The 13,683-nt window shown below is 35.4% G+C and overlaps 1 protein-coding gene across 1 annotated transcript; it reads left to right on the forward strand.

Annotated features, from left to right (window-relative positions):
• The first annotated feature begins 4,308 nt into the window (after window positions 1-4,308).
• On the forward strand, window positions 4,309-7,063 carry LOC133059124 (putative olfactory receptor 2B3). Its single transcript, XM_061146160.1, has 2 exons — window positions 4,309-4,432; window positions 6,099-7,063. Exon 2 carries the CDS (start codon window positions 6,101-6,103, stop codon window positions 7,061-7,063), a length of 963 nt encoding a protein of 320 aa, XP_061002143.1. The 5' UTR covers window positions 4,309-4,432; window positions 6,099-6,100.
• Window positions 7,064-13,683: the final 6,620 nt, after the last annotated feature.

Here is a 13,683-nt window from a genome sequence, read left to right on the forward strand (position 1 = left end):
ATAGAAAAGTATAAAACACTGATGAAAGAAATCAAAGAGGACACAAACAGATGGAGAAACATACCGTATTCATGGATTGGAAGAATCAATATTGTCAAAATGGCTATTCTACCCAAAGCAATCTATAGATTCAATGCAATCCCTATCAAGCTACCAACGGTATTTTTCACAGAACTAGAACAAATAATTTCACAATTTGTATGGAAATACAAAAAACCTCGAATAGCCAAAGTAATCTTGAGAAAGAAGAATGGAACTGGAGGAATCAACCTGCCTGACTTCAGACTCTACTACAAAGCCACACTCATCAAGACAGTGTGGTACTGGCACAAAGACAGAAATATAGACCAATGGAACAGAATAGAAAGCTCAGAGATAAATCCACGAACCTATGGTCACCTTATCTTTGACAAAGGAGGCAAGGATATACAATGGAAAAAAGACAACCTCTTTAACAAGTGGTGCTGGGAAAACTGGTCAACCACTTGTAAAAGAAAGAAACTAGAACACTTTCTAACACCATACACAAAAATAAACTCAAAATGGATTAAAGATCTAAATGTAAGGCCAGAAACTATAAAACTCCTAGAGGAGAACATAGGCAAAACACTCTCCGACATGAATCACAGCAGGATCCTCTATGACCCACCTCCCATAATATTGGAAATAAAAGCAAAAATAAACAAATGGGACCTAATGAAACTTAAAAGCTTTTGCACAACAAAGGAAACTACAAGTAAGGTGAAAAGACAGCCCTCAGATTGGGAGAAAAATAATAGCAAATGAAGCAACAGACAAAGGATTAATCTCAAAAATATACAAGCAACTCCTAAAGCTCAATTCCAGAAAAATAAATGACCCAATCAAAAAGTGGGCCAAAGAACTAAACAGACATTTCTCCAAAGAAGACATACAGATGGCTAACAAACACATGAAAAGATGCTCCACATCACTCATTATCAGAGAAATGCAAATCAAAACCACAATGAGGTACTATTACACGCCAGTCAGGATGGCTGCTATCTATAAGCAATAAATGCTGGAGAGGGTGTGGAGAAAAGGGAACCCTCTTACACTGTTGGTGGGAATGCAAACTAGTACAGCCACTATGGAAAACAGTGTGGAGATTTCTTACAAAACTGGAAATAGAACTGCCATATGACCCAGCAATACCACTCTTGGGCATACACACTGAGGAAACCAGATCTGAAAGAGACATGTGCACCCCAATGTTCATCGCAGCACTATTTATAATAGCCAGGACATGGAAGCAACCTAGATGCCCATCAGCAGATGAATGGATAAGGAAGCTGTGGTACATATACACCATGGAATATTACTCAGCCATTAAAAAGAATTCATTTGAATCAGTTCTAATGAGATGGATGAAACTGGAGCCCACTATACAGAGTGAAGTAAGCCAGAAAGATAAAGAACATTACAGCATACTAACACATATATATGGAATTTAGAAAGATGGTAATGATAACCCTATATGCAAAACAGAAAAAGAGACACAGATGTACAGAACAGACTTTTGGACTCTGTGGGAGAAGGCGAGGGTGGGATGTTTCGAGAGAACAGCATGTATATTATCTATGGTAAAACAGACCACCAGCCCAGGTGGGATGCATGAGACAGCTGCTCGGGCCAGGTGCACTGGGAGAACCCAGGAGAATGGGGCGGGGGGGTGGAGGTGGGAGGGGGGATCGGGATGGGGAATACATGTAACTCCATGGCTGATTCATGTCAGTGTATGACAAAACCCACTGCAATATTGTAAAGTAATTAGCCTCCAACTAATAAAAATAATTATTAAAAAAAAATAAAAATACAGTCTGAAAAGAAAATAAATAAATAAATATCTTCAAGATTCAGTATTTAGTAAAAGCTAACTTTATCTTAAATTCTACCACTCCATTAACCATAAATAAAATTTAAAATAAGCCCTTTCTTTCAGAGTTACAACAGAGTTAAATATTATAATTTTATATTTAGACAGTTCTTTAATAAAGTGTTTTATATCTTAAAAAAAAAAGTCAGTTACAATTCTGCCCCAAGGAATTCATGCTAACCTTAAGTTTGTGTGTTAATTTTTATGTTGTAACTTTGTATGATATAGTTTTTTAATGTGGAGCTCCCAAGCAGGTTTAGACCAAGCACATTCATCAAAAAGCCAATGAACAATAGAAATACCATTATCCCATATACACCATCAGTAGTCTCAGTATTTGACCTTAAGACTATTGAAAACAATGGATTAAAAGTTCATGTAGTCTTGTACTTTTCTGATTAAACAATCCCAAACTTATTTTTCATGGTCTATGCTTCATGACTAGTATTTTCAATCTAGTTTTTAATATGGGTGAACCATCTATGTGCCAGTATTATGCTACCCTTACAGGAAAAAAGAGTTTACATAGTTTCACTCTGGACACAGTGACCAATTAAACTTGAGGGACTCCAGAATCCCTAGGGCTAAAAGAGCACAGAGTATTGTATGAACAGTAAGCCTTCAGCTGAAGCTAAACCTTCTCTCCATGACTCTATCAATGTTGCTGGTATTTATAAAATCAGCTTCTCATTGTATTAGGAACTTGCTGAGAAGAGCCAAGGTCGATCAAAAACACCTGGGTGACTGAATACACTGTCTCTGATACACTTTTACCTCATCATATGAACTTTTCTCATATGTTTTTGATTCAGTCCAGTTATGTGCTAATTTCATTCTCAGTCTGTGGGCAAAATGTAGCTGAGTAAGAATTTCCAAGAGGTGAAATGTCAAGAAGTCACTGCATTTTTCATCCTGTTTTTGGACCAAACTTCCTTCAAAACATGGCACAAAGAATGGTGTAGACATCTTTTCAATATTAGAAAAGAGAAAAGGTGAGTGATATCCACTAAAGAGAATCATGTTATTACTATTAAGTGGGAAAGATCTCTCAAGATCATTTCATATACTTCCCTGCCTCTAGGTTGCTTCACATTCAATAACCAGAGTTCAATTTGCTTCCTGGGAATCTTGAAATAAAGGTCAAATATTTTCAGTGGCTCCAAAAATACTTGCTATAATTTCACTCCTTTGAATGAATGTTTGCCCATTATATTGTCATACAAAAAAAGAGTCAGTGAGATTTTTTAAGCAAAAAAAAAAAAAAAAAGGAGTATTTAGGATTCTTTTAATTAGTAGAGGATATAGAAATAAGAGAAGAGTTATGATAACAGTGGGCTGAAAATGTCCTTTACAAAGGGTAATTTCATTTTTCTGATAATGTAAAAAATGGACTGATGAATGAGCATCATTGACATCAATGACATCAGTGACATACAAAATGTGGGAAAGAGTATTGAATAAAAGATGTGAAGAAACAGAAATAGGAAATAAAAAAAGCTGCTGAGTAAAGTGTTTTTATCTCTCATGCCCTCAGGCAGCTCAATATCTCCTACTAACCACTGACTTGACTATCATTTACTGGGAAACAATGTTCTCAGTACTATGCTAGACACAAAGAAAAAATGACATGAACATTTAATCATTTCATACTATAATATCATAAAATTGTAATGTTTTGTCTCCACAAATAGTAATTTGTTTTTTCATATACACAGGAAGTGGAGATAATGATACATTATTACTATTAATACTTACTGATAATGAATAATGCTCTTGATGATATTAGTGACAACTAGTTCACATTCATTAAATGCTTACTATGTTACAGAGCTGTCCTAAGTTCAGATATGTAGGCATTGCTGCATTAAACTTATACAGTAACTCTCTTATTATCAATACAGAATCTGTGAATTTTGAACACAAGGATATTCACCAATTTGCCCAGAACCATCCTCAGAGAGTAAAGAATCTGCCTGCAATGCCAGAGACCTGGGTTCAGTCCCTGGGTTGGGAAGATCCTCTGGAGAAGGGAATAGCTACCCACTCCAATATTCTTGCCTGGAGAATCCCATGAACAGAGGACCTGGAAGGCTACAGTTCACGAGGTTGCAAAGAGTTGGACTTGACAGTGTGACTAACACTTTCACTTTCACTTATACAGATCAGATATAAAATGCTGGGAGACTCTAGCTACAGAGGCAATGTTCTGAAAAGCTAACTTTTAAGGCGATTTTTTAAAAACACTACCTAGGGAGTAGACAGGAGCAGGAAATGGCAACCCACTCCGAGCACTCTTGCCTGGAAAATCCAATGGATGGTGGAGTGTGGTAAGCTACAGTCCATGGGGTCGCAAAGAGTCGGACACGACTGAGCGACTTCACTTTCACTTTTCACTTTCATCCATTGGAGAAGGACATGGCAACCCACTCCAGTGTTCTTGCCAGGAGAAACCCAGGGACAGAGGAGCCTGGTGGGCTGCCATCTATGGGGTCGCACAGAGTCAGACACGACTGAAGCGACTTAGCAGCAGCAGCAGCAGTGAGTAGACAAAGTAGCATTTCCCTGTTTTGATTTGTTTCTTTATTGATGAAAAAGTTGCACATGTTTTCTATTTTCACCTTTGCTTCATATTTGTTCTTGTCCAACCTGTCTATTTATATCCACTGCTCTTTTTTTTTATTGGAGTTGTGGTCTTTTCTCATAATTATTATGTACTAATTACTTATATTTTAATATGTTAACCATTTTTGTCATAAACTGCACATTTTTCATCTTGACTATCCTTTATCAATGTAGGAACTTTTTCATGTGAAAATTTAAATGTACACACAAATAAGTCAAATCTTACATCCTTTTCTATTTTTCAACTGAGAGAGTATTATTGGTATTTACTAAGTAATGTATATTTGTAGCTAAAAAGCCAAAATTAAAACTTTATGTAATGGAAAGAATTATAGATCTTAGCACCATCTCTATTCATTCTCATGTAGCCCCCATGCTAAAGTTATAGTTTATATATATCAGTGTAACTAACTTGGGGAAAAAAGTATTCACTCTGGTATAAAGTATGTCAATTCTTATTTTATCTTCTTTCTTAAGTCAATCTAGCAGCACTATCTATTTTTATGTTTGTAAATTCAAATAGGGTAGGTCTAAGCAATGATAATTTAAACATGCAAAGTAGACTGAAGGAATTTAGGTGCCCTTGGGTCATATAACTAAATAACTGATAACTTCCACAGATTGAAGAAAATCAACTTTATTGGATTATTGGCTCCTTGATTCCATTGTTTACAACTGTTGTGTCTTCCTTTGCTGCTTTCTCTATATTTAGGTGGAATTAAGGTATATATAAAAATGAATGCCCTTTAAATCCTGGTTTTGAGTCTTGGCCTTAAGATTACAGAGTATGCAAATTATTTATTCTCATTGAGTCACAGTAGCAATAAAATGCAGATCATATCCATTTATTAGGGTTTTGGTGAGAATTAGAAAGAATTATTTCAGTCACTAAGCAATGCCTGTCACATGGTAGTAAGCCAACAATTAGCTTATGCATTTTGCAGTTTTCATCAAGGTATTTGGAGATGCTGAGAGATGTCAACTGTGATCATCATTGTAAATCACAAGTTAGTCATAATATTTTTACCATGAATTAAAGCATCTAATACTCATCATAGCTCTTTGTGGGAATGGATGTTCATATGTGTCATTTAAGAGAGATAGCTCAAAAATATCCCAAGAATATACTACTAAAACAAGCATAATTTCTTTAGATCAAGTTCAGTTTTACATGATGGTCTTATAACCTCTATATTACTCAGCATTTTGAGCATGGATTAAAAACTACTGGATTAAAACAGCATTTATTCTTAAAATATTTATTTAGGTAAATTAGCAGTATAAGAAAAGGCAGAAGAATTGAAATGTATTGAGCACAAGTAACTGCCCATGTTTCATGCATACAGGTTCATATTGTTGGCATTTAATGTGATGATTTGCTTCATAAATTCAAACATAAATACAAAAATAGAAGATTTGTTTTCTAACCATATGATACACATATTACATTTCACAGGGTTCTATTTAATTGACTATATATTTGGTGTTGAATCATTCACTATAATTATCCTAAATTCAGTTCTGTTACAATAAGGGTAGTCAATATTATCTATTGATCACTTTCCTATTTTATACTTTTTAGGAATGAAAAATAAGTGCGTCATCATGAATTGGGCAAATGAGAGCTCGCCAAAAGAATTTGTACTACTAGGCTTTTCAGACAAGCCCTGGCTGCAAAAACCTCTTTTTATGTTACTATTAATATCATACACAACCACCATCTTTGGCAATGTGTCCATCATGATGGTGTGCATTCTGGATCCCAAGCTTCATACTCCCATGTATTTCTTTCTTACTAATCTGTCCATCTTAGATCTCTGTTACACCACAAGCACAGTCCCTCATATGCTGACAAATATTTCTCACAACAAGAAGACTATCAGCTATGCCGGCTGTGTGGCCCAGCTCATCATCTTCCTGGCCCTGGGTGCTACTGAGTGTCTCCTCCTTGCTGTTATGTCCTTTGACAGGTATGTGGCGATTTGCAGACCCCTCCACTATGTTGTCATCATGAACCCTTGGTTCTGCTTGAGGATGATAGCCTTCTCCTGGTTCACTGGCTTCAGCAACTCAGTGCTGCAGTCCTCCTTGACCCTTAACATGCCACGGTGTGGTCATCAAGAAGTGGACCACTTTTTCTGTGAGGTTCCTGCCCTTCTCAAGTTGTCCTGTGCTGACACAAAGCCGATTGTTGCTGAGCTTTTTTTCTTCAGTGTGTTAATTCTGCTGATTCCAGTGACATTGATCCTCATCTCCTATGGCTTCATAGCTCAAGCAGTATTGAGAATCAAATCGGCAGAAGGACGACGAAAAGCTTTTGGGACGTGTGGGTCTCACATGGTTGTAGTCTCTCTCTTTTTTGGAACAGGCATATACATGTATCTACAACCACCTTCTTCCACCTCTAAGGACTGGGGGAAAATCGTTTCCCTCTTCTATGGGATATTCACACCCATGTTGAACCCCCTCATCTATAGCCTTAGAAATAAAGATATGAAGGAGGCCTTTAAGAGGCTGATGCTGTTAATATTTTACTATAAAAAGTAAGAAGTGTTCCATCATGATGAGAATCTTCTGAGTCTTTTTTTCTCTTAAAAATAGTAATAATGTTCGAACTGATTTTTCTATTTTTCAGGCTTTTACAAGCTTACGGAATCAGGCCAACAGTTAGAAAATTTTCCTTGCTTCAGGAAGCAATGCTGAGACCATAAGCTATATTTTTCTAAATTAAAAGCTTCTTTGCTTTCTATAAGGTTCCTCAGTGTACTTTGTTTCTTGAGGCCAAGCCATACTAATTCCCTCTTGTCAATGCCTAACTATTCAGAACACTTGGATGGTTTACCTTCCCACTTATACTACATGTTAGAGAACTATCTTGTCTACCACCTTAGTTAGGGAGTTTCATATCTTTGTGGCTAAATGACCAGCAATCCCAAGACAGAAGTCTTCCCGTAGCAAACAAGTCCTCATATGCATCCTTCAGAACTGTTCGAAGCATGTAGTCTGTCCCAAATCTAGTAATAGCTGGCTTTAAACTAGCTAAGTGTGTACATCTCATCCCAGAAACTGCAAATATCAGTTGAATTTTTTAAATATTTATTTATTTATTTTTCATTGTGCTGAGTCTTTGTTGCTACACACAGGCTTTCTCTTGTTGGGGGGAGTGGGGCCTACACTGCAGTTGCGATGCGAGGACTTCTCAATGCAGTGGCTTCTCTTGTTGTGGAGCACAAGTTCCAGGGCACGTGGGCTTCAGTAGTTGTGGCACACAGGCTTAGTTGCTCTGTGGCATATGGGATGTTCCCGGGTCAGGGATCAAACCAGTGTCCCTTGCATCGCAAGATGGGTTCTTAACCACTGGGCCATCAAGGAAGCCCTCAGTTGAATTTTATTTCCAACCCTCTTTTTAATTCATCCTTTTATTTCTGATGAATTGCATTTTTTCCTTTATTCCTTCATTCCCCAAATTCTTACTTGTCCCAAGCTCTGCACCAAACACACAGGATCTCCTCTAAATTATGATGTTATTTATAAGAATGTTGATAAGAAGTTTTTCTAATATTGATCTGATTAATTCATTCTTTATTTGGGTAGTCACTCAATAAGTATTTATTGATCACTAGGTAGCACTAGACCAGAGAGAAAACAACCACAGTTCCTCTACTAAAAAATATCCTAGTTCACAGAGGAAATGACTCTTAAACGCAGATACTTAAATGATTACTTGCAGTTAGCAAGGTAAGGGCATAGGTGGGACAACATTTTAGGCAGCAGAGAATAGGTTACAAAACACACAAAAAGAGGCTGGAAATGATAACTGAAAAGTTTGGACTTTATCCAGTTATGAAAGCAGAATACTTAGAGCACAGAAGGTAGCAGTAGCACAAACTATCTAAAAACCTAAGTACAGACTACAGCAGAATACATAATAAGCATGTGTTTACTAAATGTGACATTTCAAATAAATGGGTAAGGGAAAAAAGTTTAAATATATGGGGTTTAAAATGTTTGTTTAGCACAAAAAGAAAGCAATAAGCATTTAAAGATGCCGTGAACGAATGAATACAATTATATCTCAGTATAGGTGCCTTTTAAAAAATTTCCCAACCAGTTTGTACCACTGCCATATGATAGACATTTCCAACTCAACACAATCAAAAGCTGAACACCTGCTCTTTCCACCACAAAGCCTTCTTCTAAAGCTCACTATTTTAGTAAATGGATTCACTTGTTGTGAATTTGCAAATCAGAAACCATTACCCATATCTTAAACCATCCCCTGCATAATTTTCCATATCAAAACCATTACCAAGACAAATCAGTCATTCCTCTTTTGTACTTCCCACCCCTCCATTCCTTTCCATCTTCACACTCCTGGTTCCATCCTCTTTTATCTAGACCTACCTTATTACCCAGTCTGTCTTTATGCACTCCTGCCAACTCTGCAACACACTTTAGGAAATACACGCCAGGGTCATCATTTCAATGCAAACATGATCATTCCACTTTTCCTACTTGCACTGGAGATTATCTGTGGCTTTCCATTGCTCATGAGTTAAACATAAATGTTTATTTCCCAGTCATACAGCCTTCTGTCTTGCACTGAGCATTTTTCCTTAAAACACAGAATATTTGAGCATTCTTATCCTTCCACACCTGGCATGCTGCAGACCATGGGGTCATGAAGAGTCAGACACAACTGAGCAACTGAACTACAACAAATCCTTCTACCTAATTACTAGTTGCTCAGGCCTCATCATTTATTAGAAAATCTTTTTGTGGTCTCCCTGATTTAGTCAAATACCCACAAATTTACTTGCTTACCGTGTACCTCTCATTTATGGCATTTATCCTTTTAAGTGATCATTTGATAAGTGCCTTTACCTGCTGTTAGACTGTAACAAAGAGTGAAGTTTGGTTTTGCTCACCAAGACATTCACAAAACTTAATTTTGGAGACAAAAATTAAAATATCTGTTGTTAAAACTATTGATAATTTTAGCTAATACCCAAATTTTCATTTATTCTTTTAACAATTTTCAGAGATATAAAACTCTCTGGAGTGAAGAAAATGGTCATATGAAATTCCACGGTGGGATATAAACTTAAATTCTCAAAGGCTAAAGAAATTGAATTTCTCTGTAAAAATGAAAATCTAGTGACTGTCACATATAGTTATTAGTAATCATTTCTCTTTTAAAAATTACATAAATACAGTACTCTATTTTAGTAAAAGCAAACAGTTTTATGGAAGAGAAATCATCCTTTAACACTGTTGGCATATTAGTTTATCCCTCTAGGAATCAAGGTTATAGTTTCTCTTCACGTGCATTATATCTTACTAATATACCTAGGTTTTTATTTATTAAGTGAAAGATTCTTTAAATTCTATAGCACTTTACAGTTTTCAAGATTCACACACATGATTCCATAAAATCCCATAAAACCCTTTTTTCCCTACCCCTATATTGCCCTTCCCACTTTCCTCTCCACACTGATAACCACTAGCCTGTCCTCTGTATCCGTGAGTCTGCTTCTTTTTTGCTATAATCACTAGTTTTTGTGTTTTTTAGGTCCCGCACATAAGTAATATCATATAGTATTTGCCTTTCTCTGTCTGACCTATTTCACATAAAATAATGCCCTCCAAGTCTATCCATACTGCGGGAGATGGCAAATTTTAATTCTTTTTGCTATATCTCCTCAAGCAAGGGAAATGAAGGCAAAATTTTTAAGAGGGGACTACATCAAACAAAAAAATCCTTTCCACAACAAAGGAAACTATCAACAAAACAAAAAGACTGCCTACTGAATGGGAGGAAATATTTGCAAACAATATATGATAAGAAGTTAATATTCAAAATAGACAAAGAAAGCATAACTCAAAAAATCTGTTTTAAAAAATGGGCAGAGAACCTAAATAGACATTTTCCAAAAAATTCCATACAGATGACTTACACTCAAAAGATGCTCAAAATCACTAGCCATCAGATAGATGCAAATCAAAACCACAATGAGATATCTCCTCACACCTATCAGAATGGCTATTATCAGATGGACAACAAATAACAAATGTTGGCAAGGACGTGGAGAAAAGGGAACCCTCATGCGCTGTTGTGCTAAACCAATGCAAATTGATTTAGCACAGTAGAAAACATATGGAGGTTCCTCACAATATTAAAAACAGAAAATTAAAAAAAAAAATATTCTAGAGCAAAATACTGTCTCAGAAAGTAAATAGAACTACCATATGATCCAGAAATTCCACTCCTGGGTATTTATCCAGAGGAAAAAATTACTAATTCAAAAAGATATATGTAAAACTGATTCACTTTGCTGTACAGCAGAAGCTAACACAACATTGGAAATCCAATAAAAGTTAATTTAAAAATTAAAAAATAAAGAAGTACCTCCAAACCACTCTCCCCGCCCCCAAAAAAAGATATATGCACCCTTATGTTCATTTGCAGATTAATTTACAATAGTCAAGACATGGAATCAACCTACATGCCCATCAATAGATGAATAGATAAGTAATGGAATATATATACAATGGACTATTACTTAGACAAAGAATTAAATCTTGCCATTTGTGGCAACATAGATGGGCCTAGAGGGTATTATGAGAAGTGAAACAAGTCAGATAGAGAGAGACAGTGTGATTTCACTGACATGTGAAATCTAAAAATAGTACAAATGTACAGACATGACAAAACAGAAACAGAGTCCTAGATACAGAGAACAAATAGGTAGTTGCCAGATGGGAGAGGGTCGGAGGGAGGAAAAAGTAGCTGAGAGAAATTAACAGGTACAAATGTACAGTTACAAAATAAATGCATCATGGGTATAAAATGTACAGTGAAGCCTATAGTCAATAGCTGTGTAATAGCTTCATATGATGATAGATGGTAACTAGATCTACTGTGGTGATCATTTTGAAATGTATAAAAATATGCTGTGCACCAGGAACTCATTCAATGTTGTAGTTCAATTATACTTCAACAAACAAACTCACAGAAACAGATCAGATTTGTTGTTATTATGGGCAGGGTATGGGGTGGGAGAGAACTGGATAAAAGTGGTCAAAATGTACAAATTTCCTATTATAAGATAAATAAGTTATAGGGATGCAGTGCACAACAGGATTAATATAATTAATATTACTGTATGTTATATGTGAAAGTTGTTAAGAGAGTAAATCCTCAGAGTTCTCAGCACAAGGAAAAATATTTTTAAATTTCTTTTATTTTGTATCTTTGTGAGATAATGAATGTACACTAAATTTACTAAATTATTTTCATGATATATCACTATGCTATACAACTTAAACTTATATAATGCTGTATGTCAATTATATCTCAATAAAACTGAAAAAAAATTAAAATATAGATGTTAAAATCGGTGGGTTAAAATTTGATCAGGATCAAGATACTTATATAATTTCAGGCCTTTCCCATCTAGTTACATTTTAATTTCCAAGGAAAAAATATCATAACTTGTCATAGGAGAGACCTGGGAGACATCACCTTAATCAAGTGACTGAACTTAACAGCATCAACTTTAAGACAAACCAGCCTCATGTACCTTTCTGTAATGATTGGCTCCTGTGTGGGGAACAAAATAAAGCACATTTTGGAGATAATCAACAAGATTTGAATATAACTTGTGGATTAGATAATAGTACAGTTATATTGCTATAAAATATCCCAGTTTTGATAAGTGTAGTAGCTATGTAAGAAAATGTGCTATTCTGAGTAACTGTACACTGTACTTGGAAAACTATAAGACACTGATGAAAGAAATTGAAGGCAACACAAACAGATGGAAAGATAAACTGTGCTTATGGATTGGAAGAAATAATATTGCTAAAATGACCCTGGGGAAGACATGGCCAGTGCTCACTTCAGGTCCAGCTGTCTCTCCAAGCACCCTGGGCACACATAGACTGACAGGGATGAACCCACACAAAGACACACCTCCAAAATTGAGATAGGTAACAGTTTCACATAATTTCACTGAGACAGAGAGAGTTAAACAAAATAAGATGACAAAAGAATATGTTTTAAATGAGAGACCAAGAAACAACAGCCCCTGAAAAAACTCTAATGAAACAGGTAAATAATTTACCTGATAAAAAGTTCAAGGCAATAGTAATAAGAATGTTAACTGAACTGGGTAAAAAATAGATCAACACAGTGAGAATTTTACCAATGAACTGGAAAATATAATAAAGGACCAGTCAGAGCTAAAGAATATAGTATGTGAAATGAAAACTTCAGTAGGAGAAATTAATAGCAGATTAAATAATATAGAAGAATGCATATGCCACCTGGAAAAATGAATGCAAATCACCCAATTAGACAGAAAAAAAAATTTTTAAACAGAAAACCATTTTGTTTGAAATGAGAATAGTTTATAAGACCTCTGGGACAACATCCTGCACATTACCATTCATAATATAGGGGTCTCAGAAAAAGGAGAGAGAGAAAGGAGTCAAAAATGTATTCAATAAAATTAGGTCTGAAACCTCCCTGAACCTGAAGAAGGAAACAGGTATTCAGATATAGGAAGCACAGAGATTTCTATTGTAAGATTTCACTCATATGTGGAATCTAAAAAATAAAACAAACAAAACAAAAATAAACTTATAGGTACAAAGAATAAATTAGTGGTTACCAGAAGGGAAGTGTACTGGGACATGAGTAAAATGGGTGAAGGGGGTCAACTGTAAAATGATGAACGGCAAGTAGACTTCTGATGGTGATTACTTTCTAGTGTATACAGATGTCAAATTATAATGTTGTACACGTGAAAAGTAGATAATTGTTTAAAACCACCAATGAAAATCTTGTTTTGCCACATATTGGTTTGCCTTTTGTGAGTTATTTCACTAGTATTTCAATAATTCTGGAGCCAAGTTTACTGACATACTGCAAATAAGCATCAATCTATTACTTCTCTATTACAAATAAGTTTCATTACAGCAAATTTTTGTCTATAATTTTTTCAGTGTTATATTTGAAGCAACAGGAAAAATGACTGATACATAGCAGGCATTCAACAAATATTTATTGCTTAAATAAATGAATGAAACACTGAAACATTAATTTCTTCATGACACATTTTTTTGTTTAAACCAAATAAAGAACTTTAACATAGCCAGCATTA

This window comes from Dama dama, chromosome 7 (assembly GCF_033118175.1).
Source record: "Dama dama isolate Ldn47 chromosome 7, ASM3311817v1, whole genome shotgun sequence".
Classification (NCBI taxonomy): domain Eukaryota; kingdom Metazoa; phylum Chordata; class Mammalia; order Artiodactyla; family Cervidae; genus Dama; species Dama dama.

What these genes read in the sequence shown, in the direction of transcription:
- LOC133059124 (XM_061146160.1), top strand. Translation starts at nt 6,101, where the DNA reads ATGAAAAATAAGTGCGTCATCATGAATTGGGCAAATGAGAGCTCGCCA.